The sequence below is a fragment of the Mytilinidion resinicola genome (assembly GCF_010093595.1).
Source record: "Mytilinidion resinicola strain CBS 304.34 unplaced genomic scaffold BDZ99scaffold_28, whole genome shotgun sequence".
NCBI classification, from domain to species: domain Eukaryota; kingdom Fungi; phylum Ascomycota; class Dothideomycetes; order Mytilinidiales; family Mytilinidiaceae; genus Mytilinidion; species Mytilinidion resinicola.
This window is the reverse complement of record NW_022985464.1, coordinates 193,868-217,169: the sequence shown is the minus strand read 5'-3', so window position 1 is coordinate 217,169 and position 23,302 is coordinate 193,868. Positions and strand designations below refer to the sequence as shown.

General features: G+C 49.6%; 8 protein-coding genes across 8 annotated transcripts; 5 read left to right on the top strand and 3 right to left on the bottom strand.

Moving 5' to 3' along the window:
• The first annotated feature begins 3,581 nt into the window (after window positions 1-3,581).
• On the top strand, window positions 3,582-4,681 carry BDZ99DRAFT_468444 (uncharacterized protein). The gene has a single exon (XM_033721240.1). It carries the CDS (start codon window positions 3,832-3,834, stop codon window positions 4,357-4,359), a length of 528 nt encoding a protein of 175 aa, XP_033570061.1. The 5' UTR covers window positions 3,582-3,831; the 3' UTR covers window positions 4,360-4,681.
• Window positions 4,682-4,775: 94 nt separating this feature from the next.
• On the bottom strand, window positions 4,776-8,595 carry BDZ99DRAFT_547701 (uncharacterized protein; the record flags this gene model as incomplete). Its single annotated transcript, XM_033726902.1, has 1 exon — window positions 4,776-8,595. The coding sequence occupies one exon, from the start codon at window positions 8,593-8,595 to the stop codon at window positions 4,882-4,884; it is 3,714 nt and encodes a 1,237-aa protein (XP_033570060.1). The 3' UTR covers window positions 4,776-4,881.
• Window positions 8,596-9,562: 967 nt separating this feature from the next.
• On the top strand, window positions 9,563-10,829 carry BDZ99DRAFT_174336 (uncharacterized protein). Its single transcript, XM_033712999.1, has one exon. The coding sequence runs from the start codon at window positions 9,623-9,625 to the stop codon at window positions 10,655-10,657; it is 1,035 nt and encodes a 344-aa protein (XP_033570059.1). The 5' UTR covers window positions 9,563-9,622; the 3' UTR covers window positions 10,658-10,829.
• A 247-nt stretch (window positions 10,830-11,076) lies between these two features.
• Window positions 11,077-12,399, top strand: BDZ99DRAFT_468443 (40S ribosomal protein S5). Its single transcript, XM_033721239.1, has 3 exons — window positions 11,077-11,256; window positions 11,358-11,541; window positions 11,684-12,399. Exons 1-3 carry the CDS (start codon window positions 11,117-11,119, stop codon window positions 11,999-12,001), a joined length of 642 nt encoding a protein of 213 aa, XP_033570058.1. The 5' UTR covers window positions 11,077-11,116; the 3' UTR covers window positions 12,002-12,399.
• Window positions 12,400-12,674: 275 nt separating this feature from the next.
• Window positions 12,675-14,789, bottom strand: BDZ99DRAFT_453860 (uncharacterized protein; the record flags this gene model as incomplete). The annotated part of the gene is made up of 2 exons (XM_033718352.1): window positions 14,322-14,789; window positions 12,675-14,228 (listed from the first exon to the last, which is right to left on the bottom strand). Exons 1-2 carry the CDS (start codon window positions 14,781-14,783, stop codon window positions 12,675-12,677), a joined length of 2,016 nt encoding a protein of 671 aa, XP_033570057.1. The 5' UTR covers window positions 14,784-14,789.
• A 1,487-nt stretch (window positions 14,790-16,276) lies between these two features.
• Window positions 16,277-17,362, top strand: BDZ99DRAFT_354721 (HET-domain-containing protein; the record flags this gene model as incomplete). The annotated part of the gene is made up of 3 exons (XM_033714588.1): window positions 16,277-16,705; window positions 16,865-17,027; window positions 17,127-17,362. Coding segments are annotated over 3 exons (828 nt in total), but the record flags the coding sequence as incomplete, so codon positions are not given.
• Window positions 17,363-18,173: 811 nt separating this feature from the next.
• On the top strand, window positions 18,174-18,833 carry BDZ99DRAFT_174303 (uncharacterized protein). The gene has a single exon (XM_033712998.1). It carries the CDS (start codon window positions 18,412-18,414, stop codon window positions 18,772-18,774), a length of 363 nt encoding a protein of 120 aa, XP_033570055.1. The 5' UTR covers window positions 18,174-18,411; the 3' UTR covers window positions 18,775-18,833.
• Window positions 18,834-18,891: 58 nt separating this feature from the next.
• On the bottom strand, window positions 18,892-20,113 carry BDZ99DRAFT_503476 (uncharacterized protein; the record flags this gene model as incomplete). Its single annotated transcript, XM_033723970.1, has 2 exons — window positions 19,895-20,113; window positions 18,892-19,835 (listed from the first exon to the last, which is right to left on the bottom strand). Exons 1-2 carry the CDS (start codon window positions 20,076-20,078, stop codon window positions 18,892-18,894), a joined length of 1,128 nt encoding a protein of 375 aa, XP_033570054.1. The 5' UTR covers window positions 20,079-20,113.
• Between the last annotated feature and the right edge of the window lie 3,189 nt (window positions 20,114-23,302).

Here is a 23,302-nt window from a genome sequence, read left to right as displayed (position 1 = left end):
AACAGGTTTGGCATGCTATTAGGCACGTAGGCACTTCTAGAATAGAATTCCATTCTATACTTATACTTAGACTTAGACTACGTAAGCTCGTACGTAAGCTTGTACCTGAGGCTATACGTAAGGCTATACAAATCGGCATAGCTATATAGCTGTACATAAGCTCGTGTATAGCATCACGTACGGCCTCGTATATAGCATCACGTACGGCCTTGCGTATAGCATCACGTGTAGAGAGACGTAAAGGTGAATGCTCGGAGCTTCCTCCGCACTGCTATAAGCCAATTAGAAGGCGGTGAAGCACCAAGAGAGGGGGGGTGTGTGGTTACTCGAAAAGGGGTGTGCGGTTACTCGAAAGGCGGTGTCAAATTACCCGCCCCCTAAACTAAATATAATATAATGCTGATTCTATGCGATTTTTGTATACACACGGTATTCTCCGTCATATCACGTGTATATGTGCACGAGCCAATTCAAATACCCTATCCAAGACTCTATAACGTAGGTGACGGGGTTATTACGGTGGAGGTAGTTATTACGGTTCCAAACATCAAGAAAAAGCCTGGCAGGTGCACTGATTCCGAATGCATGTAAAAGCTTAGACCACCGTAATAACCCCATCACCTACGTTAGAATCTATTGCTATCTTAATGATTCGAGATTATGCCGGTCATGCAGGCGATAGCATCTGATTTCGTCGGAAGACAAAAAATAAGAAAGCAGACACGAGATTCCCTTTTCCCTCGGGGGAATAAGTCTAAGCAGAGCGAGCAAACAGCAACCGGCCAGTAAAGATGCACAATATCTAGCCCCATGTACTCTGAAGGCACTCAGTCTGGTCTTCTAGCTCAACATCGTTGTCAGTTCTCTTCATTCTCTCGGTAGCCTCTCGACTGGGTTTTCTTCTCTTAAGCTTTTCTACCTCTTTTATATTCACGATATGTATGTCTGCTTAACTAATGCTAAGACTGTATAGGACAACTTTCTCTATGCAGGGGAGAGGGCCACTCGAAGAGGTCGCGGGCTGGTCTAGTCTTTGGCTATCTATCACACTAGCTCGTCAACGATATCACAACACCACTTTATCCGACAACTCGAACAACATCCTCGTCTGGGCGTCACTTCGCCATCATTTGCAACCTAAGTTGGTCGGAGCGAGGCCGCTAAATCTCTCGCCTCTCTCATGGGGTGGCTACGGACGGGCGGAGCTTCGGGAGCTCGGGAGCCTCAGTAACCTCCTGTGTGTAGCCATAGTGGAGTGTATAGACGTTAGCAGTACGACGCTGATGCAATACATCAAGGCCGAACTCACCAAAAAGCTAGCGAACTACTTTTGGGAATCTGCGGTAATGCCTGTCTTCGAGTAGTAAAGCAGTTCATCATCAAGTTTCGAAGATTCTCTTCTTCGTCTGTCTCGGTTGGTGCTACTCATCTTTCATATGTGATGATGATCAACAGCGTATTGTGTATTAGACTCTTATATCCGTCTTCATTACACGGAAGCAAGGCTGCGAACCAATTCCATTAGCTGTAAGATGTTTGTATGTTGATCTACCAACACCCCAAACCAACTTCCATTAATTCGTTGATATTAGCAAGTTGACCAAGCCAATTCATCAGCTCGTTAAAGTTGATAAGTTGATGAGAGCGTAGTATCATGTTATGCAGTATATTGGCTTGAAGCGCTTTATATATGCAGAGGAGTTAAGTGCGCGGGATCAGAGAGGCACACGGGAGCGCACGCTGAAGTCACGTCAACCAACTTCCATTCACCACTTGAGCGTTCGTCGCGGACCCAGCGACGGTAAAATCCACCGCTCTACAGTTCTGACTACGGTTTTCTTCGGTATATCACCGTGCGCGGCGTGCACCCCGACTATAAAAGAGTCAATCTTTCTACACGAAACCTTCCCATCAACCTCTTCCCACCAACCTCTTCTCACCAACCCCACAACCGCCATCTCATAGATTCATTGCGTTCACTCTCATAGAGTCCGCCACCTAGAATAAATCAAACTCATTCTTGGTAAGTTGGTCTACTTGTTTCGAGGCTTGAGAAAACGTTCGCCCTCCCTATATACGACAGAATGCTCTAGTTTTCTCGTCGAATCGGCGTACCTGTTTACCTTGCCCCAAATTACATCAACACCGCTACCTTATCAGTCTCTGACAAACCCGCTCATCCTCATATCCGTGTTTCATTTTCGATCTAACCCAGAACCTTTAACAGACTGACGGGATGGCGCCCAAGCGCAGCTTTGGAGAAGTTGAGAATTTGTTTTCCAGCGAGCAAGCTCCCAAAAAAGTCCGAAGCAATGACCAGGCTACGATGGGGGAAGCGTACCAAGGAAGGGCCCTCCAGCCGATATCAATCAACATTCCGACATCTATAGGGACGCAAGGTACTCAGGCGGACCCAGGCGATACAGACATCTTACAGCTACACAACTCCATGCTTTCATAAGCTCGTTCAAGGAACAAGAATGAATTAGATGAGCGCGAGGAAGGGGAAACAGAACTCAGAACAGAATTGCAAGATCAGCCTCAAGTCTCCCATGGGCAGATACGTCCGCGCTATCTGCACACTCAGCACCTTAGACCTGCTCGATCCCTACATACAGCAGACTCGTTCTATACCGCTACAAACTCAGAGGTAGTCGTGTCTCTGAATCCCGAACTCGACACGACGGAAGTCCAGAGAGGCATTCCGACGGGAGCATCCCAGAACACCGTAGCTCCTCAGAATGACCCAGCCTCTCAGACCAACCCAGCTATCCAGAACGTACCGATCTCTCAGACTGCGCCAAGCGCTTTTCCTCCCTTTGTCAACCGTTTCGTGGATCTCAACGAGGCTCGGAGATGGCGCCGTGATAAGACCAGAAGGCAACCGTGGATACTTCCTACGAATGATCCAACAATCGACGAGATAGAAGGTGACTGGTTGAAAATCGTCAACCTCTTCTATCAGGGCATGATTGATCAATCGATGTCGAGGACAACCCCACTAGCAAGGGTTATGAACATTTCGTTAAGCAGCCATACTTTACTGCAGAGGAAATTCAATCTTCTTGTCATGAGCTAGTTGAAGAGACTTTGGCCCTCCATAAAGAGGGATTTTTTCTCGCTGACAAGACTCTTGACCTGACATTGGATGGACAGTCCAAGACCTCCCGGTCAGGAAGTAAGCCAGACCAAGAATTGTCCTGTGCAGACCGAGTTCTCAAAATGTACTACGCGTTGAAGAAGGAAAAGATGATTTGTGACGAAGTCCTCAAAGGAGAGACCAGTGATAAATCGATCAAGCAGTTCGTCAACGCTCCAATCGAATGGCGCCGCCGCAAGGAGCGCAATCGAAAAAACAACAACCGCAAAAAGACAAAGGAGATTAACCCGCGCGAAGTTTATGTTGAACCTAGTGTGACTCAAGAGTATGGAGAAGCTGCAGTCCTCGGAATCCGCTCATTTGCAGCATACATGGGACATCAGGCGTAGGCGCAGACTACGTTGTCGCCTCAGGCTCTCCCGCAAACTGCGACACCGCAGGTTCAGCCCCACACAAACAATTCCGCGCTGCAACTGCTCCTACACAATGGATTTAGTGCTACTGCAGCTCCGACGGTCACATCAACCGACCATACAGGACATCCCGCAGGCTCCGTGGCAGCTACAGCCACACCAACAATCACTACCCAGCCAGCGAGGCCGAATTTCCAAGCTGATAGAATCTCTGGGCCATCTGTTGTCCCTATCCCTGGCCAGGAGCCTCGGAAAGTCCTAAAGCCACGAAAGCCGAGGGCGAAGAAGTCACAGCCTACCCCTTCGATCGCGGAAGAAATGGATCCAGGCCTTGCCCAAGGAGTAATCCAGCCTACCCTGGCACCAGCAGCAGAACCAGCTGCGCAGACGCTTCACCGAGACCAGTCTTTTATCAACATCGACCCCTCACTCGACAATTGGGTCTTACAACAAGGGCTGGCTCCGCACGAATCGAATTTTCCGGCTGTCCCACCTGGTACTCAGCCTGCGAACTTCGATCCAGCTATAGGTCTACAGCCACCAACTCCTCCGGCGACCCCAAATGTTTTCGCTTCAGCTGCTGATGCTTTTAATGAAATCCAAGCTGGATGGGCTAGTCCTCCCGCTGATGCTGACGTAGAGTGGCGCCTCAAGACCCGCACAGAGCTTGCCGCCAACTCTCAGGATATCAATTATTCTGCTGAGCCTTCCGCAGAGGCCGATCTGGATGCGTTGTTGGACCATCTTCTCTACCCCACTCCTGCGGTTCCTAGCTCAGATTCCATGGGCAGAGATCTGAGTGACTATTCATGCTCGGGTCATAATGATATGGAGGAAGAGCTATAGATGGCACGCTCATTGACAGCTCTATTACGAGTTTGTGGTAACCCAGGAATGGGTTTTCTGAAAGGCTTGGCCAATCGATGTGAGAAACACTGTGTTTAGATGTACGATAGTGTGTTTCAACTAGCTGCAGATGCTACATGTCGGCTTGGAATAGTGAAGTAGATGGCGAGACTGGTGCATGTGCATTCGGGTGCAGATTGCATATAAATGAGACTGTAAGCAGTCACGGGGATGCTCTTAAACTTTGTGTTATTCTTCTATTCGAATGTTATTATCATACAGCCGAATAGACTTAGATCGAGAAAGACCTTCAATAGAAACTCTGCAACCACGTAATAGATGCTTGTGTGACGCCGCAAATTGGTCGACAAGCCCACAGCTTTAGAACGTAAAGTAAAAACCAAAATCACAATCAGGTTACTGCATTAAGTGTCCTATAAACCCAAAAATAATGATTAAGCTACATATGAAAAATGAAAGAGCGTGACAAATACCCCCTATCAATCATCTCGTCCCCTCCTACTACCTCAAAAATCCCTGTGCATCATACAGACTCCCTGGTGTCCCCCTCTCACTTGGCGGCTGTATCTGTATACTGACCCTCGCAATCCCGTTCGTTGTACCCGTCCCGCTAGTATTTGCTCTCGCTCTACACACCCTCTTCGTACTACCACTAGCGGCCTTAGCACCAACATCCGTATCCCCGTCATCTGGCCTCACAACAAACGACTTCCTGCTAGCTCGCTTCTGGGCCATGCTCACTCGAAGCGGTTCTGGCCTCGCGACTGGTGACGGTGAAGGAGAGGGCGTAGGAGTCTGCGCCTCGCGTGGGCGGGGCGGCGTCGAGTGCCAGAAACGCTCGCCATCTTCCCAAACAGAACTAGATCGGTTCTCCTGGACGTTGCTGTTGTAGAAGGACTTCGAGATGCTGGTATCGAGGTCAAAGTCTGGCTCTGGGGGACCTTTAACCGCTCCGTTGGCTTGGACATCGCCGTTCGTTTCCGCAACTTCAATGAAGGCCTGATCGCCTTCGTCCCCAGTCTCAGCCTCTCCGTCTTCGGCGATGATCGCGTCTTCCCAATTCTCGTGCACGTCTGACAGTTGCCGTTCTGTCTCCAGGACACTATCATCCCACAGGCTATCGTCGCCAACCGCGCTCAAACCCGGGAGAGTCGCCTCTCGCCCTAAACGTAGGTATCGTCGCTCCCCATGGCCTCCCCTCTCTGCGTCTGAATTCATACGTCGCAGTTCGGCAACCGTGCGGCGGAGGTCTTTTGGGGGACTAGCGCGTGGGCCCATAGGAGTGTGTGAGAGAGTTGGAATGGTAGTTTGGGATAGCCGAGTCAACTTTGTGGGTAGAGCTACAGGAAGTGAGGCGTGCGCCGGACGTGGAGACGATGGAGCCGTGGCGGATGGAGAGGAGTAGACTGAGGTTGGTGATTCGGGGGTTTCATTATTGGAAGCTGTAGGAGGATCAAGACGTAGATTGAGATTGAAGCTGAGGGGGAATTGCGGTCGAAAGGTTGGGGGCTGGAGTGCGGATTGAGAGTGCGAATGTGACCGTGCATAAGTTAAGGGAGCTACCTTTGGGGGTGTAGACCAAGTACGAGGCTGAGAGGTAATTGTGATTTCATGGAGTGGATCGAGGAGCGTAGATACCGTTGTCGCATTCCAATCATGAGCATTGTGTGTGGTATTGCAAGTTGGGGAGTTCAAAAGACTTCTACTTATCCCGCTAGTGGGGCTGGTAAAGATATCGTTGTTTAGAACTGCAGGATCAATGGTATCTAGCAACGATCCATCCCTCGGAGAAGGCTGGTATTCTGAGTTGAATACAAGTGGAGGCCGGGTAGCAGATATCGGTAGGAATGCATGAGGCCGAATAGTCTTTGGAGAGCAGGGAGGAGAATCTGATGGAGATCTGCTGTGTTTCTTACTATCGCAAGATTTGGAAGCGAAATCGTTAGAAGCCGGCGTAAAAGGCGAAGAAAATTGCGTTGGTGAGCTGATAGCAGCTGTTGAGAACCCGAGATGCGGTGTATCCGGATTGTACTTCTCTACGTGCTCTGGTATTCTTCGAGAGGATGTCGAATCTGGAATGATCGAGTCAAATGGTGACGATGGAGCGATTGGAGAGTCCGGCGTCCTGATCTCCTGCGCGTATTCATTGGATGGTCGCGAGAACGCGAACGTAGGCGGAGCTTCTGCTATACTGCGAATGGATCCGATATCATGACACGGACTAGGAAATATCGGGATGCTCGATATCGAGCCGGTACTTAGCCGGCTCGAGTCGCGTGTGCGGTTCCCGGGGTTCTTATTCTGGCCAAGCTGTGGAGACTCTGTATTTTCCATACGGTAAGTTGCTAGTGACAGAGTTGGTGAGCTTGGAGTCAGTGATGTTCGGAATGAAGGATTCAGCTTCAGATCTGGGGCAAAGACCGACGAGCTTGGTGGTCGCGGAAGAGATCTTGTGTTTGAGAACCCAATGACGGAATGCGAGGCTGCCTTTTGGGATGTGTCGGGAGATTCCTCTTGGATGTCATTCATTGCCGACGGACAAGGACTAGGCGACCTGCTTGGAGGCCCAAGTATTGTAGGTGCGAGTGATATGCGTACGCAATTCTGTCTCCGATGTCCCTTTCGAGCACTAGGACTGCCTTTCAACGCAGAAGGTTTTCCAGATAGGAGAGGTGCAGGATCCCATTGAAATGGATTGCCGTTGCTGCTGCGTGTTGATGAAGCCTGAGTTGAAGCTTGCGATAACTGGCGCGTTGGCGGCCCTTGATTCCCTGAGACATCGCGAAGGGCGGAAGTCTTTTTTCGCTCCTGAGGTGATCCAAACGCAGTAACCGTGATTCCAGAATGCCGTCTTGGAGTTGTCATGCTTCGCACAGTACGAGTACTGCTTGCCGGCGATGCAAGTGAAGCTCGTTTCCATCGTGCTGAGTCTGATGATCTGAAATTTGCAAGAGTCCGGATATTACCGCTGTTCTCTCTCGAAGTCATACCCTCGACAGCAGAGTGTCGCTTATTGGACACAGTGGACTGTCGCTTACTGGACGGCGTTGTGGTAACACTGTAATGCGCTACGTTACTCTTGATCGAACTTTGGGAAGAACGTGGGTTGCGTCCGTGAAGCGTAAGCGTGTCTCGGAAGGGCCGTGGTCCGAGACAAACCGAGTGCCTTTTTGTGACTTTTTGCAAATGGAGATTGTTCTGTTTGACAATTGGGCTGGAATGGGTGGCGAGGATCGAGCTTCCAGCAGACTCAAAACTTGAGATGGAGAAGCGGGATGGGCTTCGCGCAAGCAGGCTTTTGCGCTTTGCCTCCGATTTGATTCGGGCGACTTCCAAAGGCAATGGTGGCATAGGAGCATCTGGTGCAAGCCCAGATGCTTGACTACCAAGACTCATGGACCTCTGGTGCAATTGGGGGCGTTCGAAGCTGGTCAACTGATTCGATGGATCTTTTATAGGAATTGCGGCGACCGACTTGGACCTATTCAGCCTGTAGCGCTTTGCTAGAGTAATATTCTGGGTATCTGTCGTCTTAGTATCCATATCCTCTCTACGGCGGCTTGTTCCTGCGGAGTTTCCTTCCCAGTTTCCTCGCAGAGCCGGATGGTGTTTGAGGAGTGACTGATCAGAGTTTGGCCGACTTTTAGTCCCTATCGACGCTGACGAACGTCCTTGTGTAGGTCCATTCAAGATGGGCACCAGAGCAGACGCCTTCGGACTTTCAACAATAGCTGATAGAGGCGCCACTCGAAGTTTTTTCAGCTGCAAAGCGCGACCCGACTTTCTGCGCCCCGGAAAGGGCCATGACAGACGACTGACTCGTTTGTCCTGATCGGTCCACTTCGGCGCAGTCACTGGTAGTGGTGGAAGAGGTGGGGGAGGCACGGGATTTGGGATGGTCTCGTGTGACGGAAGTGTACCCCATCCGGATTGCGAGTTGAACGGGAGGAAGGAGTTGCGTCTCAGAACTGCGCGAGGTCTCGTAATAAGCGTATGATCGTTCTCGGTCATCCGCGGACGACCTATGTTGACTCTACGCTGTTCAAAGTCTGAAAGTAGTCGTTTGTGAGTTCTGACAGCTCGGACAAGGAGCCATGTAAGGCCAAGGAGAAGGCCTAAGATTACGATTCCTACGCTCGTGAGGATTCCAACTAAAGCGCCCGTACTTAGCTCTTGTTGGCTTCCAGACAGATCGCGTATATTCAAGGGAGCCATGTCGCGTCTGCCGGATAAGAAGTTGAAAAGGGTGCGCCTTCGTCGAGTTTTGAAGTCTGCTCAAGCGCATATAATTCGAGACGCACTTCACGATATGGTGATCGAGGTCATGCGATTCTTGTCTAGTATTGTGAACTGGCTGAGATACTCTCGTGGTAGAGTCAATTGCTATTTGTGCGGAAACTTCAACTAAGACTGCGTTCAAAGGGGGTTGAGAAAAACGAAAGATGACAAACGATGCACTGGCGACAAGATGCGCCGTCGCAAGAGGCGCGAGAGACGCAGCAGAGAAGAAAACGGTTCCACAAAGCTGTAAAGTTGATGGCGCCATCATATGTTTTGTTATTGATTTCAGTGGTATGTGATGGTTGTCAAAAAAAGTAGAACGGAATGCAGGACGAAATGTGCAAACACACCAAGGAATGTGTGGAATGCTTCTATACCTTGTACATTCAAACCCTACCTAACCGCTTATGGAGACGCATGACCCTTCAGCAACCAATACTTCGTCCTCACTTGATAGAGTCTTAGACATAGTGACGAGGCGCTGTAATGGCCTTTTGAGCTATTTCGTCATTCCATCATGAGCGTCCTGTTCAAGGGATATGCGACAGTTGTCAGGGACAACAGTGTCTTGTGCGATGTCTCGAGAGGCATCCACCTAATCACTTACGCCACATGATATAACGATTGCTGGGTGAAAAATCGCTGGGTATTGCGGCAAGGTAGAATATTGAGGTCTAATCTAGCATCTCAAGATTATCTAGTCCCAAGTCAATAGTCTCGTAACGAGAGCTCAGAAGAGTCCATAGCTGATCTCGGACAACGAGTTGGATTGTATTGACCTGATGTGCTGTTCGGGGTTCGCGATGATGAAGTTGGTGTTGAGGACGGCACGTGCAAAACCCTAAATGTCTTGGCCTGGGGTTCTTTCTTTCAATCTTCCGTCATCACCTATGAACTTACACTCCACACCACTTTCCACTATTTCACCATTCCAGGGCCATTACCACGCCAGGAAGTCATAATGGAGGCTCTCTCATCCATAATACACACTCTACGACATGCCCTCGATATCCTCCTTCCGTTCACTGACCCCTCCACACCCCTCATCCAAGACATAATACACACGATCGCCCTCTGCAGCGCTCTATATATTGCGCCCGCAATACTCGAACGCCGTACCAAGCGGCTAGCTCCTCCTACAGCCACAGAACCAGTCTACCAACCCACAGAACCTGAAGAAGAAGACGTACCTGAGGACGCAGCAGACACTATCCCACCTCTCCGGCCACAAGCTATTGTCGAAGATGGTTCCTCGGATGATGATCTAGAATTTGAGCCACCTCCGCTCGCGCCGACACCTCCGCCGCCTGGGATAAATGGTGCGCCCGACCATGCTTTCCGGGATAACGATGCGGGCGTTGGCCCCGCGAATCAGAATCAGAACCACACACAGAGACAGACTCAGAGTCGCATAGTTGGTGCGAAGAAAGCGAAGAGTCTAGCGCGGAAAGACCAGCGGCGGGCATACCATGAATTCGTGCGGCAGCGGTCGGAAGCGCAAAGAGCAGCAGAGGCGGAAGGGGCGGAAGAGCGGGAGGAAGCGTTGTACGAGGAGAAGAGAAGACGAGCAGCTGCGGAAGAAGAGATCAGAATGAAGGAAAAGGAAGAGCGTGACCGGAAGAAGGAGCAGGAGAGGCTGGAGGCAGAGGCAGAAAGAATGACGAGGGAAAAGTGCTTACACGCTGTCAAGAAGCGATTGAAAGAGAACGGAGTGGTGGATCTGAATGAGGCAGCAAGGACTGCTCAGAGGGAAAGGGAGTGGGTGGAGAGGCTGCTTAGGGTTGGTGGCGTTGTAGAGGGATCGAGAGAGGTGAGGGATGGGCAATGCACGATTTTCACGGGTCAAGGCTGGCTTGTCAGGATTGATACAAGCGTAATGAAGGAAGCATATATGAGAGCTGGGGAGGTGGGATTGAAAACCAAAAATGGGCGGGTGTCGATGGAGGATATCGGCACGTGTTTGGAGAAAGTCGTCAAAGGGAAAGCGAAGACTTGAAAGAGCACTTCATCGCTCGAAGACGACCTAATATATATTTATGAACCGAACCATCTTCAACGGCAGTCTGACATGCTGTTTGTACCAGTACATTTTAATAGAATAGACGCAGCAGCCGTCTACTCCAAGACTGCAACTGATCTGCTGTGAGATTGATTATTTCTCAAGGCACACTCGTAATGAAGGCCTCTGCTATCGTATAACAGGTTCTCTTCATTAATCTCTATCCTACATTTTAGTCCAAAACATATTTGGAACATCTGGCGATAGTTTCGTGGTGTTGAGTTCGACAGGGATGCTCGTGCCAAGCTGAAGTTAAGCGACGGGCCCGTGCACCCACAGAGAAGCATTTCGCCAACGACGACATTAGAGAAAACACCACGCCCCACGACAACCTCCTCCACCTCTCACGCCAGTCTTCTCCGAACGAAAGAACCACCTTCATCCGGAGTCGCAATCATGTCGGACGGCGAAGTCGAAGTCGAGAGCCCCTCCGGCTACCTCGTCCTGCCCAAAGAGGTCACCGAGGAGATTGGCAGCATCAAGCTGTTCAACAAGTGGAGCTACGAGGATGTCGAGATCCGGGATATCTCGTTGACGTAGGCGCCCCCAGTCCCGCTATATGGAGTTCAACTCGCATTGGGGGAGACTCAGTGGCTTTCGAAACATACCAGGGCTAACGAGCATGCGATTCCCACAGCGATTACATCCAAATCCGGTCGCCCGTCTACATCTCACATTCTGCCGGCCGCTATGCCGTCAAGCGGTTCAGGAAGGCCCAGTGCCCCATCATTGAGCGCCTGACCAACTCGCTCATGATGAACGGCCGCAACAACGGAAAGAAGCTCATGGCTGTCCGCATCGTTGCCCACTCCTTCGAGATCGTACGTACATTCCACACACATCAACCACGCAATACCACACCTGGTCAGAGATTTGGGGGACCAGAAGGCACAAATCCGAAATTGGAGATACTGAAAAAGATACCTGGAAGCAACAGCAAAGCTAACCCCACACTCTTCCCAGATCCACATAATGACCGACCAGAACCCGATCCAAGTCGCCGTCGACGCCATCGTCAACTGCGGCCCCCGCGAAGACTCCACCCGCATCGGTTCCGCGGGTACCGTCCGTCGCCAGGCCGTCGATGTCTCTCCCCTGCGCCGCGTCAACCAGGCCATCGCCCTCCTCACCATCGGCGCCCGCGAGGCCGCCTTCCGTAACGTCAAGAGCATCGCCGAGTGCCTCGCTGAAGAGCTGATCAACGCTGCCAAGGGCAGCAGCAACTCGTACGCGATCAAAAAGAAGGACGAGTTGGAGCGTGTGGCGAAGAGCAATCGGTAAAGGGTTCATAATTCTGCGCTGGTGGCTAGGTGTGGCGGTGTCAAGGCTGGAGATGAAAAGCTAGGTAGAGGCCCGTTTCAAGGTCCGGAATTGGAATGGGGGACCACTCTGATGGTGGGCTTTGCATGTACCCGGGCTGACGAAGCGAATCAAATACACATTTTCATGGTTGCATGGTAGCAAAGAATGGGACGTTGTTTGAAACTCCAACTGCTGACGAACTTGGTACGGCGTATATGTGTGGCAGGCTGATAGAGGCAGAGAAAATGCTCTCGAGTGCATCAAATTCCAAAGGCCTTGTACGGCTTGATGGCATTTCAAGAGTGTTCAACACAAGATTCAAATTATACTAAAGCACAAGCACTATCAATCTAACCACATAGAGATATCTCCCATTCCCAGCAATGAAATCAGCGAGCATCCACAGGGACAGGAAACAGCCTAACTCCCCAGCAATGCCGCTAAACCGTCACATCCTGAACCCCCGCAAAAGACATCCCAAGCCGGGCTGAAAACGCTAGCCCAGATATGAAAAGGGCCTAACACCACACCACTTAACCGTGTTAACACAAAGTACCGTTGTTGGTGCTCTATCGCCTATGAGACCAGGTAGCGGACTTTTGGAACTTCGGTATTCTCTTCGCGCACGTTAGTGAGACAGAACTGGAAAGTATTATCGCCTTCCAGCCCTCCCTACCGGCGCACTGATATCCCTCCTCACACCTGTTCCCTCCAGCATCTGCTTTTTCGGCGTCGCCTGTCCCATGGCTAGGCTCCTCGCTCTACCTCTACGGAGTCTGATCTGCTCAAGCGCGGCCTCGCGATCAATTGGTAGCCGGTTCAACTCTAGCGGCTGCAGCGGCTGGCTCGATGTCGCGTTGGTCGGCAGATGCGAGATTGTCGACGGCGTAGGCGGGAGATCATGGTGGCGCGGCGTGGCAGGGGAGAAGTGGAGCGGGATAGTTGTTGTAGTAGTGATAGTGCGGAGGAGGTATGCAGGGGTGGCTGGAGCAGATGGCCCGCGGAGGGGAGTTTGAGGCTCTGACTGCGGAGGGGAAGAAGGCGTAGGGTCACTGGGGAGATCATCCTCGTCGTCTTCAATGACTTCTTCAGGGATCTGAAACTGGGTAGAGATAGGCTGAGTGGGCCGGAAGGGGGGAGGAGAGGTGGTTGAGGTGCGGATCATGGAGTGGTCTGGTCCGGGCCCCCATGGGGAAGACTCCAGTGCTGTTTCATCGATGTTGGAGAGATGAGATCGCTTAGGAGGCGCTGGTGTTGACGCCTCTTGTGGTGCTTCTTCCTTCTGTTCGCTGCTAATGGGTTTGAATGTACCGGTGGTTGGGGAGAATGCAAGTTGTGGCTCCGACTCCTCCTTCTCCTCCACCGCTTCCTGCTCAAGTTCCTGCTCAATTGGAGTGGCTGTGCGTTGCTGCTCGAGGTGAATTGGCTCTTGGACAGCAGGTACTGGCTCTTCAGGGACATGGAGTGGCCCTGCCACAACATCTTCCATCTCTTCGCTGTCGTGGTTGCTTGCAGGAGGCGTGAGGATGGGAACAGCAGCCTTGATCCTCTCCATCTCCGAGTTGTATGTGCTATCATGCACGTAGCTTGAGCCGTGGATCTCTGCCAGCCTGCATGAACAGCACTGGAATTGGCACTCCATTTTCATGAACACGATCTGGTCCTCTGCTCGCTCCCGGAGGCGCCTCTCAAGCGTAAGCTCCTCCTGTATCGACTTAAGCTCGATGGCTCGTTTGGGAACGACATTTTCCTTATTCTCGCTATCAGAGGTCGCGCAGACGACTCTCGGCTTCCGTGGTGACTTGACTGGCGAGGCAAATTCTTCGTCTTCATCCGTAGTAGATACCGGCAAAGCAATTCTGCCCTCGGCGGCAATGCGCGCCACTTCCTCTTCCTTCAGGCTCGTCTTGAGTGAATCGCGCTCCTCTTCAACGATCTTGATCTGATCGCGCGCTTTCTCAAGGGCTTCTTGGATGCCCACAAGCTGGTACTGTGCAGTGAAAGCCTCCTGCTCACGCTTGGATGACTTCATCTTCTCGGACTCGAGCCCGGACTGGATTATGCGCAGCGAATTACGCGTCGCCTTGAGCTCTTCCTGCGTCTTGACCAGGTTCGTAGATGATTTGAATGCTTCTTTTCTCGCGCGGCGTATCTCCTTCTCGTAGGCACTAGCTGAATGTGTCGTCACCTCCTTGGATCGATCAAGCTCGTTCTGTAGTCCAATTAATATGATTCGTCGTCACTAGAACAACAGTCCAGTACAGTATGAACAGGAGTGACTTACAGCTAATACCTCAACCCTCTTCATAGCCTTCCTCTCCCTATCTCTCCCATCTTCAAGCTCCTTTCTCAACTTCCGGACCTCCTCCCTCCACCTCTTTCCTTCCTTCTCAGAGGCCTCCTTTTCTTCGGTCATCTTTTGCAGATCAAGCTCGGCCATCTCCCGCGCCATATCTGCGCGTTTGAAAGCAATCTCATCACGCCGATGCTGCTCATTGTGGTCCTTCAGCTCCAGGTGGTTGAACCGCGCAACCATGCCCTGAACATGGGCATCCGAGTCGGTCCGTTCATGTGAACGCTTGCTGAACGGCGAGCCGCTCCCACTGCCAAAGTCCGGGAGGGATGGCGATTGAGCTAGATGTCGGCCGCCGCTGCTGCTGCTTGTGTATGGTGAACGGGTTCTGTTGACGCGTTCGGGCGAGACGGCGAAGAGAGGCGTGCCAGGGGATGCGGGCGGGAATTTGAAATGTGGGGGATCCATGAGGATCAATTACTATGGGGGACGCGCGATGGTGGTTGTACAGCGTGTGGAGAGTTTGGTGGTTTGGTGTGGTGGTGAGGGAAAAGGTGCTGGGATGTTGCTATGTACAGAAAAGTGCATCATAACAAACGCCCCGGCAACGGTCACGTGGCCAAAGCTCAGTTCACTGTTCACCTTTAGGCCGGCGCAGAGGTTCCCCGCATTCAACTCCCATCATGTTTCATTTCAAAGAAGCTTTTTATTTTTGAACATAGCGACATGGCTTGAATCGTGAACAGTGTTCCCAACCTTATAGCGTTGCTAATTACGACGATGCCGCCTTAGTTGAAGCCACCGTGAGCCATATCGGCTCAGTCGCATTCAGCTGGGACAACCCCACCTGTTTCTTCTCCTCCAGGACAGTGTTACGGAGACTACCTCACAACGAACAGCTACCGATGAGGCGGCTAAGCAAGTAGCCCCTCGCGGCCTCAAAAAGATGAAGGATTGGCTTAGGCGACCCAAAAACCACTCGAAATCTTCTGAATCCTCCTTCCAAGACAAACATCGCGATCGCGCCTTAGACATCGTTCCCGCTCAAACACCATCAACTAGAGATTGCATCCCATGTGAAATCTGCCAAGATATCCTCGAGTATGAGGGTCTATTCGACAAATTCAAAATGTCTTCTTTCGCGACCTCGCGCTCTCGTCCGACCGCAGCACTTGCCAAGCATGCTCTCTGTTTTTCGACGGCATCCTCGCCATGAGGAATGTAATCCAATCAGAGATTGTGAGAGACTCGAAGTGGGAGGACAAGTGGTTGATTGAAGATTTGCAAGCAGAGCGGGAAGAAGTTTTGCGGCTTTTCAAAGATCATTCGGCACAAAGGACATAGAGCGAGATAGCAGAATCAGGGCTGGCCTTGGAAGTTACGGGAGTACGGATTACCAAAGGACAGTACCGGGGTATACGCTTAAGTTTTGGAGCTAATCTTGGTAACGGAACTTATGCGTCGCCGGCATGGTACTTGAACGGTGTCCCGGGTAAGTCAACAAGATTCCGTACTGTATCACGATCTTTGCGCTAAACTGCGGCCCATTTCCTTTGCTTCCACATCAAACTACAGTTCTAGGACAGAGGTTTGGGCACTCTTACTGCCACTGCTTGGGGTACGCCTATGGGCTTTCAAATCCTAAAAATGATTTAAAGGTCGATGCAGTGGGTATTGGGCTACGTTTTGCCTGACTGCATGCTAGCTAGATAGGCTCCTCCTCACAGTGGTCTCGAGCCAGGAAGAGTGAGAGCCGTGCAGTGGCGTATCTGTGTGCCCAAACTTATGGTCTAGTGCAGTATCTTTCTGCTTCGCATTCTCTTATATATTTACTCAGATTACTTACAAATCCAATAGAGAAGCCTGTGCCATGGCCCGGTGCCCGGCATGAAGCGCTAAAGGTGTCAGGAGATACATCGTCCGCTGAAGCACTCCTCTGGGTCTAGTCACTTTTGCACACCTGTCAACACGATCATAAAGATTGCTCTGGGAATCCGAAAACACCATTGCCAACTCGGATTCTCGACGTCAGAATAGCTTGCACCGATAGCAGTCTCAAAGACCCAAAACACCAAAATCCAAAAGTCTCCCTGTTCGAACCTCGCGGTAAAGCAGCCCCTTACGTCTGCTTGAGTCATCGATGGCGTCCAATTTCAGAGATGACCCGGACAACCCAGTCAACGCCACAGAAATACCTCCGAAATATCCCCTGGTCCGATCTCACCAAAACCTTTCAAGACGCCGTTGTCTTTACCCGCGGACTCGGTATTCGATATCTTTGGATAGATTCTCTTTGCATCATCCAAGGCAATGATTTGGATTGGCAACAAGAGTCCGTTAGGATGTGGTCTACTTTCGCCCAATCGACGCTCACACTGTTCGCATCCGGCGTAGAAAGCTAGCCTTCGTACCCGGTGCTCAGAAATGATACTGATGGCCTGTTCTGGACATCTACTGTCTTCGCCAATCGTCTTACGCTTCGACCACGAAATGTCGGCGTCAATGCGTGGGAGGTTCGCCTTAGCCACCCATTACTACTCTCGCACAAGCTCTTAGATGTTGATAGGGTGGGTCACAGAGGCATTGAAGTTGCCCATTCGCCACTATTAAGACGGGGTTGGGTGTACCAAGAACGGCTTTTATCGCCACGGGGTCTACACTTCGGACCGGATGAGCTAGTATGGGAATGCGCGACTGCATTGGACTGCGAATGTGGCCATTTCGCCAAAACCCTCCTCAGCCCGGTCTATAAGCGCCCACATCCAAGACGCGAGCATGAGATTGCGTTGCAGAGAGGAGCCACCCTCACAGCCCTCATTAAAAGATGGCACGATATCGTGAAGGAATATTCTGGGCTCAGTCTAGCTTTTTCATCCGACCGCCTTCCCGCGCTATCCGGCCTAGCCAAGCAGTTCCGGAAGCTCGGAAGATACTACGCTGGCATGTGGGAAAGCTCTCTGGTTCAGAACATGTTATGGGCGAGCGGAGAACCTGGGAATCAGCTCGGTCGGCCGCAGCATAGGGCGCCTTTTTGGTCGTGGGCAAGCGTCAGTGGAAAAGTATGGTACGAATATGGCGCAGCAAGTATGAAGCCGTTATGTCGCATCTTCCGATGTAAAGTGACCCCTTATAGATCGGGCGATGAGTTTGGGCCGCTGGAAGCGGGAAGCCTCGTCGTGCGTGGGAGATTGGCGCAGGTTTGGAGCGCAGGCCTTAGTGGCGGCCACGTGAAGACGGAAACGTCATCACTAATTATCCTCTCTTTAGATACTGACTGGGTTTCAGAAGGAGTGGACATGAGGACGCGTCCTCTCCATCTCCTCCAGCTTGCGAGGGAAGATTACGATGAGGCATTCGTCGCTGCCATATTACTATGGCAACCCCATATGGATTCAGGCAAGAACAATGGGAATCACTATCAGCGCATTGGATGCAGTTGGAACGTGCCTAGAAGCGTGTTTGATGATGTAGAAGAGTCTGTGATCACCATCATATAAGTTTATGTTTCTGGTAATACAATCAATCCTTCAATACTATCTAGCAAGACAGATCTCGTCTCCTGGTTCATAGATACTTGCGATTCCACTCAACGGAGCACCTGAAATCGCTCTCGGTGTTCTTTCAGCTGAACTCTTCCCATCCTCGTTCACAATCCTCCGCATCCTTCATCGCCTCCTCGTCCTCGACCTTGCCCACTAGCTGGATGTTGGAGGCGGTGTAGATAGTCTGGCCACATAAGCTAGGACACTTCTCTGGGAAAATACAGAGAAACTCGCCACAGTGCCTTGACAGAACTCTGGGCACACTCGCACTTAGGTTGCAAATTGACGTGAACTCTGTTTGATTTGTGAAGCCGTACGAGCAGACTATATACTACATAGGGAGCGTAGGCATAAGTACTAATTAGAGGCAGCAGTAGGCAGCGGTAGGCAGGGTAGGCCACCGTACCCCAACCCCTCTCTGTAGAAGTTGTAATTGGCTAGGCACGTAGGCCGGAAACCCTGAGTCTCGCTCGCTACCAGTTGAGGTGCTTCAGCACATTAAAAATCTTCCGATAATATTCAAAAGCCTTGAGAGCTTGAATCAGAGAACTTTAATGCGCTTACCGTCGGCCTGCTTGGCCGCTGTTTGTGGTGCTTCAGCACATCATCATACTCCTGCAAGAGATCAGAGGACGACGTGCCCAAACTTGTGTCCTAGTACTAGTAATGGCGAACTTGTGGAGGCCTTCATTCTCGGAATTCCGACTGCGGAAAATTCTGCGACTTCTGAGCAGTGTAGCATGGCCTATGCCCGTATTCCTCCTGGTCAGCTGCTATTTTGCCACCTTTGGCGATTGAGCTTTACCATTGAGAAGGTCCCCTACCCACATAATCAGATGTGCCTTCCCCTTGTACATTTGCGTCTCAATATTAATAGAAAAATCACTGCTGAGTTCCCTGAAGTGACCGAGAACTGACGATTTGCTTGGATTCAATGATCATCTGGGAGCGTAGACACATGCGCCGTAACGGCTTGCTAAACATTACTGGTGACAAGAATAATGGTATCTATGGGAATATCTAACCCAACACCATTAAAATGGCTGCGTGGACTGTGTTGGTATCTCGTCCGTATCCTTCGGAGGTGGTGCTGGAGCTGCTCGTGGTTGTCCCCCTGACTCAGGAAGTTGTGGATACGGCTTCTCTTGATACATCATAGCCGCTGAGTAGGGATTCTTCGAGGCTACGGTACTCTCCGGGGCTACAACAGCCTTCGGAGGCATATTGCCTCCTACCGGTTCCGTTGCTTGCGCATATCGATCATACATCCACCCCTTTTCTTGGGGTACCATCTCAATTCCGTATCCGACGTTTTTCGTGGGCAGAGGCCGTGATACAGTAGCCTTGGTATCTGGAGTTGGTTCATCGGGTAGGGATTTGAAGTTGTTCCTACTCCGCCGTTTGTAGAAAAGGAATAGACCGAGCACGAAGGCTATGATGGCAAGAATCGCGACAGTCACACCGATGCCCATTGCTGCGTGATTTGAAGAGGACTTCTTCTCTGTAGTGGGTGCTGCGGTCGAAGTTGAAACACTTGACGCGGCAGGTGTGTTTGTTGCTAGTACTAAACCCGAGGCTTTTGGTGCTGATGGACTGGATGCGGCGAGTGCCAATCCGGTAATTGAAGAAACTGTTGTACTTGTGATGACTGTTGTTGGCTTGCTATTCGAAGATACCGCCAGCTGAGCAGCGGTCAAGAGTGATGATGTAGTGGTAGGTGCTGCACTGCTTGCAACCATCGTTGAAGTTTGACTTGACTCTGCTACGGCCGTTGAGGAAGTACCAACAGTAGCCACGGCAAGATTGCTCCAGATAGTGGTGTGGTCAGCTTTAGCTGACATGTATACCCAGTAGTCTCCATTGCCTGCCGATGCTGAAGAAAACGCGAAATGACACGCGCCGTTTCCGTCACCAGCGGGCTTGAGCAGATTCCAGAAGTATGGCGACCTGGAGGCACTTCTAGTTTCAATAACAGATGCTAAATCAAGGTCAGCTATGAGGTTCTAGATGTGACCGGGCTGTAATGCTAATACTGACCCTGGGCATCACCGCTAAACCCGCACGCTAATTCGATCTGCGCGGGCTGGTCTGCCGGAGTATACTCGATTTTGATTGCATCTTGAACGTATACGGGACCAAAATTTGCTGCGACATCGCTGGTCTTATGATCGTTGCCTGGTGGAAATATCCATTGGAGGCCGTTTGGGTCGCCGACTCCCATAACTTCGAATTATGCAAAAGGTCGCGATGAAAAAGAGAGACAAAGATAGAAAGTAGAGACTGTAAGCGACTGATTTACGAGCAGCAGAAAGGACAGTGAGTTTCTTAGACGGGTGGGGGTATTCATCTCGACCACGCCTCATCGCGGACCTGCATGGTTATGTAGTCCTGTGTGCTCGATGCTGACCCCCTGATTAGACCTATATAGATGCACATAATGGCCGATCATGGCGGCAGGTAAGGGTGCGCACCCTATCATGGTAAGCTTTCTTGTAAATCCTAGTCTATGTCCCTCGGGTAACACTATCTAGGAATGGTTCCCCCGGTTGGCCAAGTTCTTCACGTTTCTGCTCTCAACGAGAGGCCTTTTGGGGATGGCGTTGCTATGATCGGCGCCCATTTTGCCAGGGGCCGTGGTCGGGATGAGTGAACGGTTGCATCAATCCTTTTGTTGCGTTTGGTAAGGTACATAGCTGTCTAAAAGGCGCAAATGCCGAGCCGACGTGAATAATTCTCCATCTAGAAGAGGGTACCTTTGTAGCATCTCAGTAGAGCTGCTCTACAGCAATCGGGCAGGCGGAAAAATCGGCATTTATCGCGAGAATTAAATGAGGATAGACGCAGGGAGGGGTCGTTTGGGAGATTGATGGTGTGATAGATCGACGAAAGAACCTGGAGAAGGGTAGGTGCGCCGCCACACACCAAGCTATCCTGATTAGACTTAGTATGGGTTAGATCACGTGCTAGCCTCGCCTAGAAGTAACCTTCAACCTTTAGTCAAGCTTTCATCAATACAGTGATCTTATAGAGTAGCTAGTTCACCAAAGACTCTATCCCGTGGCTTATTCTGCTGCAAGATAATATGTGTACAGGCAAATTCCATTTATAACAAGCACTCCTACTAGCTATATAGAAGTAGAAGAAAGAAAATCGAAGGCCTTATTAACCCCTACTAGCCAAGTAACTAACCCTGGGTATCTTTTACTAACTTTAGTGCCTGTAGCGCCTGAAGAAACCTTTGTCGCCCAACCCTGGAACCGTACTTTGTCATAAAATCACACATTATTCGGGTCGAACCAGAATAGCTCCATCCAACCGGTTATAACACCGTGCCTGGGCCAATCATCAGGGTCGAAGATGCGCGCTCCTGGAAATAGAGGATCCGCGTAGAAAGCAAGTAGATTATTAGTTATCTATATCTAAGGATAGTGCTCCTCGATCTGTGCTTAATAGTAAGCATCTAGAAGTTAGTAGGTTAGTAGGTTCTATAGAAGAAAATAGCTGTTGGACTTAATAGGGAATACTGCTTCCTAATACCGGATATTATATATTGCTTAAAAATTGCCAGCAGGTGGAAATTGGTTATATAGCCCAGGCTCCTGTTGGGTCCGGTGGCCTGCGATATAAAGTTGTTGGTGGTTGAAAGCAGCGTGGTTAGTAAACCGGCCAATTCTTAATCGGATTAACGGCCGGTTTATTAGTATAAACTCTAGATAATCCAATTAATTAATCCTCTAGCTAATTAAACCTTAAGCGGGGATTAATCTAATTAATTTAATTAGTGTATATAAATTGGAAAGGATATATATAAATTAGAAAGGATAACGTACTCTATAAGCGAGCGGTCCACCTAAGTAAGCGGTCTAACACCAAAAAAACAATATTTTATAGCAAAATATCTTAATAACTACTAGATAATAACTTATAAAAACTTAAATATAAGCTATATTATATATAATCTATAGTATATTAAGATTTTAAAAAAGGGGACTACTAATCGTACACCCTCTAATTCCTAGACGTTGTCACGGTATCGACTGCGACACCCTACCTACCGAAATTCTGCCGCAGATTGCTACAACTCCAGCAATCTGCACCGGCCTACTACCGTTGGCCGGCCTCCTGCCCTGCCTGCCCTGCTCCGCTCCCGTTTTGCTTCCGCTTCCTATCCTGTCCCGCTCCAGCCACCTACCGGCTGCCCCCTTTTCCTATTACCTGATCTGGTAAGGACCTCGCGTACACGCGTGCCACGCGCCGAAACGGTATAGAGGCTGTACGCCACGCGCTCGGCCACGCCCTTATATCCGGTGGCCCGTCTCCCGTCTTCCTGTTCCTTATATAACGTCTTAATTCTCCATATAGCATTATATATAGCACCTAATTAACGCTCCTCTTTAAGCCCTTAACCTTTTATATATAGCGCTATTATAATATTATATTATATCTACTCTTACTACTATAAACACCCCTACTAACCCGACTATAATACTTCTAGAGCTTATTAGCTTTATAAAGGAATAGCAGGCTACTATAATAGAAGTTCTATCCGCCTAGAAATAGGAAATTACTGCTCTGCAGAAGGAAGTAGCCGCAATTTAGTCTAAATCTACCTCTACTCCACTACTAGCGCCCGACTAATAATTTATAGGGCCTTTTATTTATAAATTAAATAATAGCTTAATACCTGCTAATAATATAAACTATATACGGACCCTAACTATTAAAGTTACTCTGCCGACTTTAACAAACTTCTTTCTAATAGCCGCCGCCCCGCCGACTCTAAAAACTAAACATCTAATTAACCCTTTAATATTTAAGGGGAGTTAAAAGGAACTTCTAATTTTTATCTAATAACTATAGTATAAACTAAAAGGAAATACTAATTAATACCTAACTAAACGTGCTTGCCTACTATATACTTACTCTCGATTAGAATCTAACCTATTAACGCTTATTAACCTTTTAATAGACTAAAATATCTGCACTATTAATTAACTTATCTAATTCCTGCAGGCTATATACAGCAATCCGAACTAGAAACTTATATTCTTAAATCGACTCTATATACTAAAGTAAGGAAGGTGTGCCTTTATATCGCACTTTACTAAATTCTAATAACTTACCGCTAATATAGATCTAAATAAAGCTAGCCTAATAACTTAGCTTTAATACTTCTTCTTTAATAAACTTTGCTATATAATAGTTAGCGCTACTACCCCGGATAATCTAAACAACTATACCAACTTAATTACAAAGTATAATAACAATCTATAATTCCTGCCCGGCTAACCCTTTTAATATTCCCCTCTGTTATAAAAAGACCTAGATATAATAGAAATTAATATATTTAAATATGCTCTAGCCGGCTTAGCTAAATAAAATAAATATTATTAAAAGGGCCTCTGCTTTAAATGCGGAAAGTATAGCTATATCTCCCGCAATTAC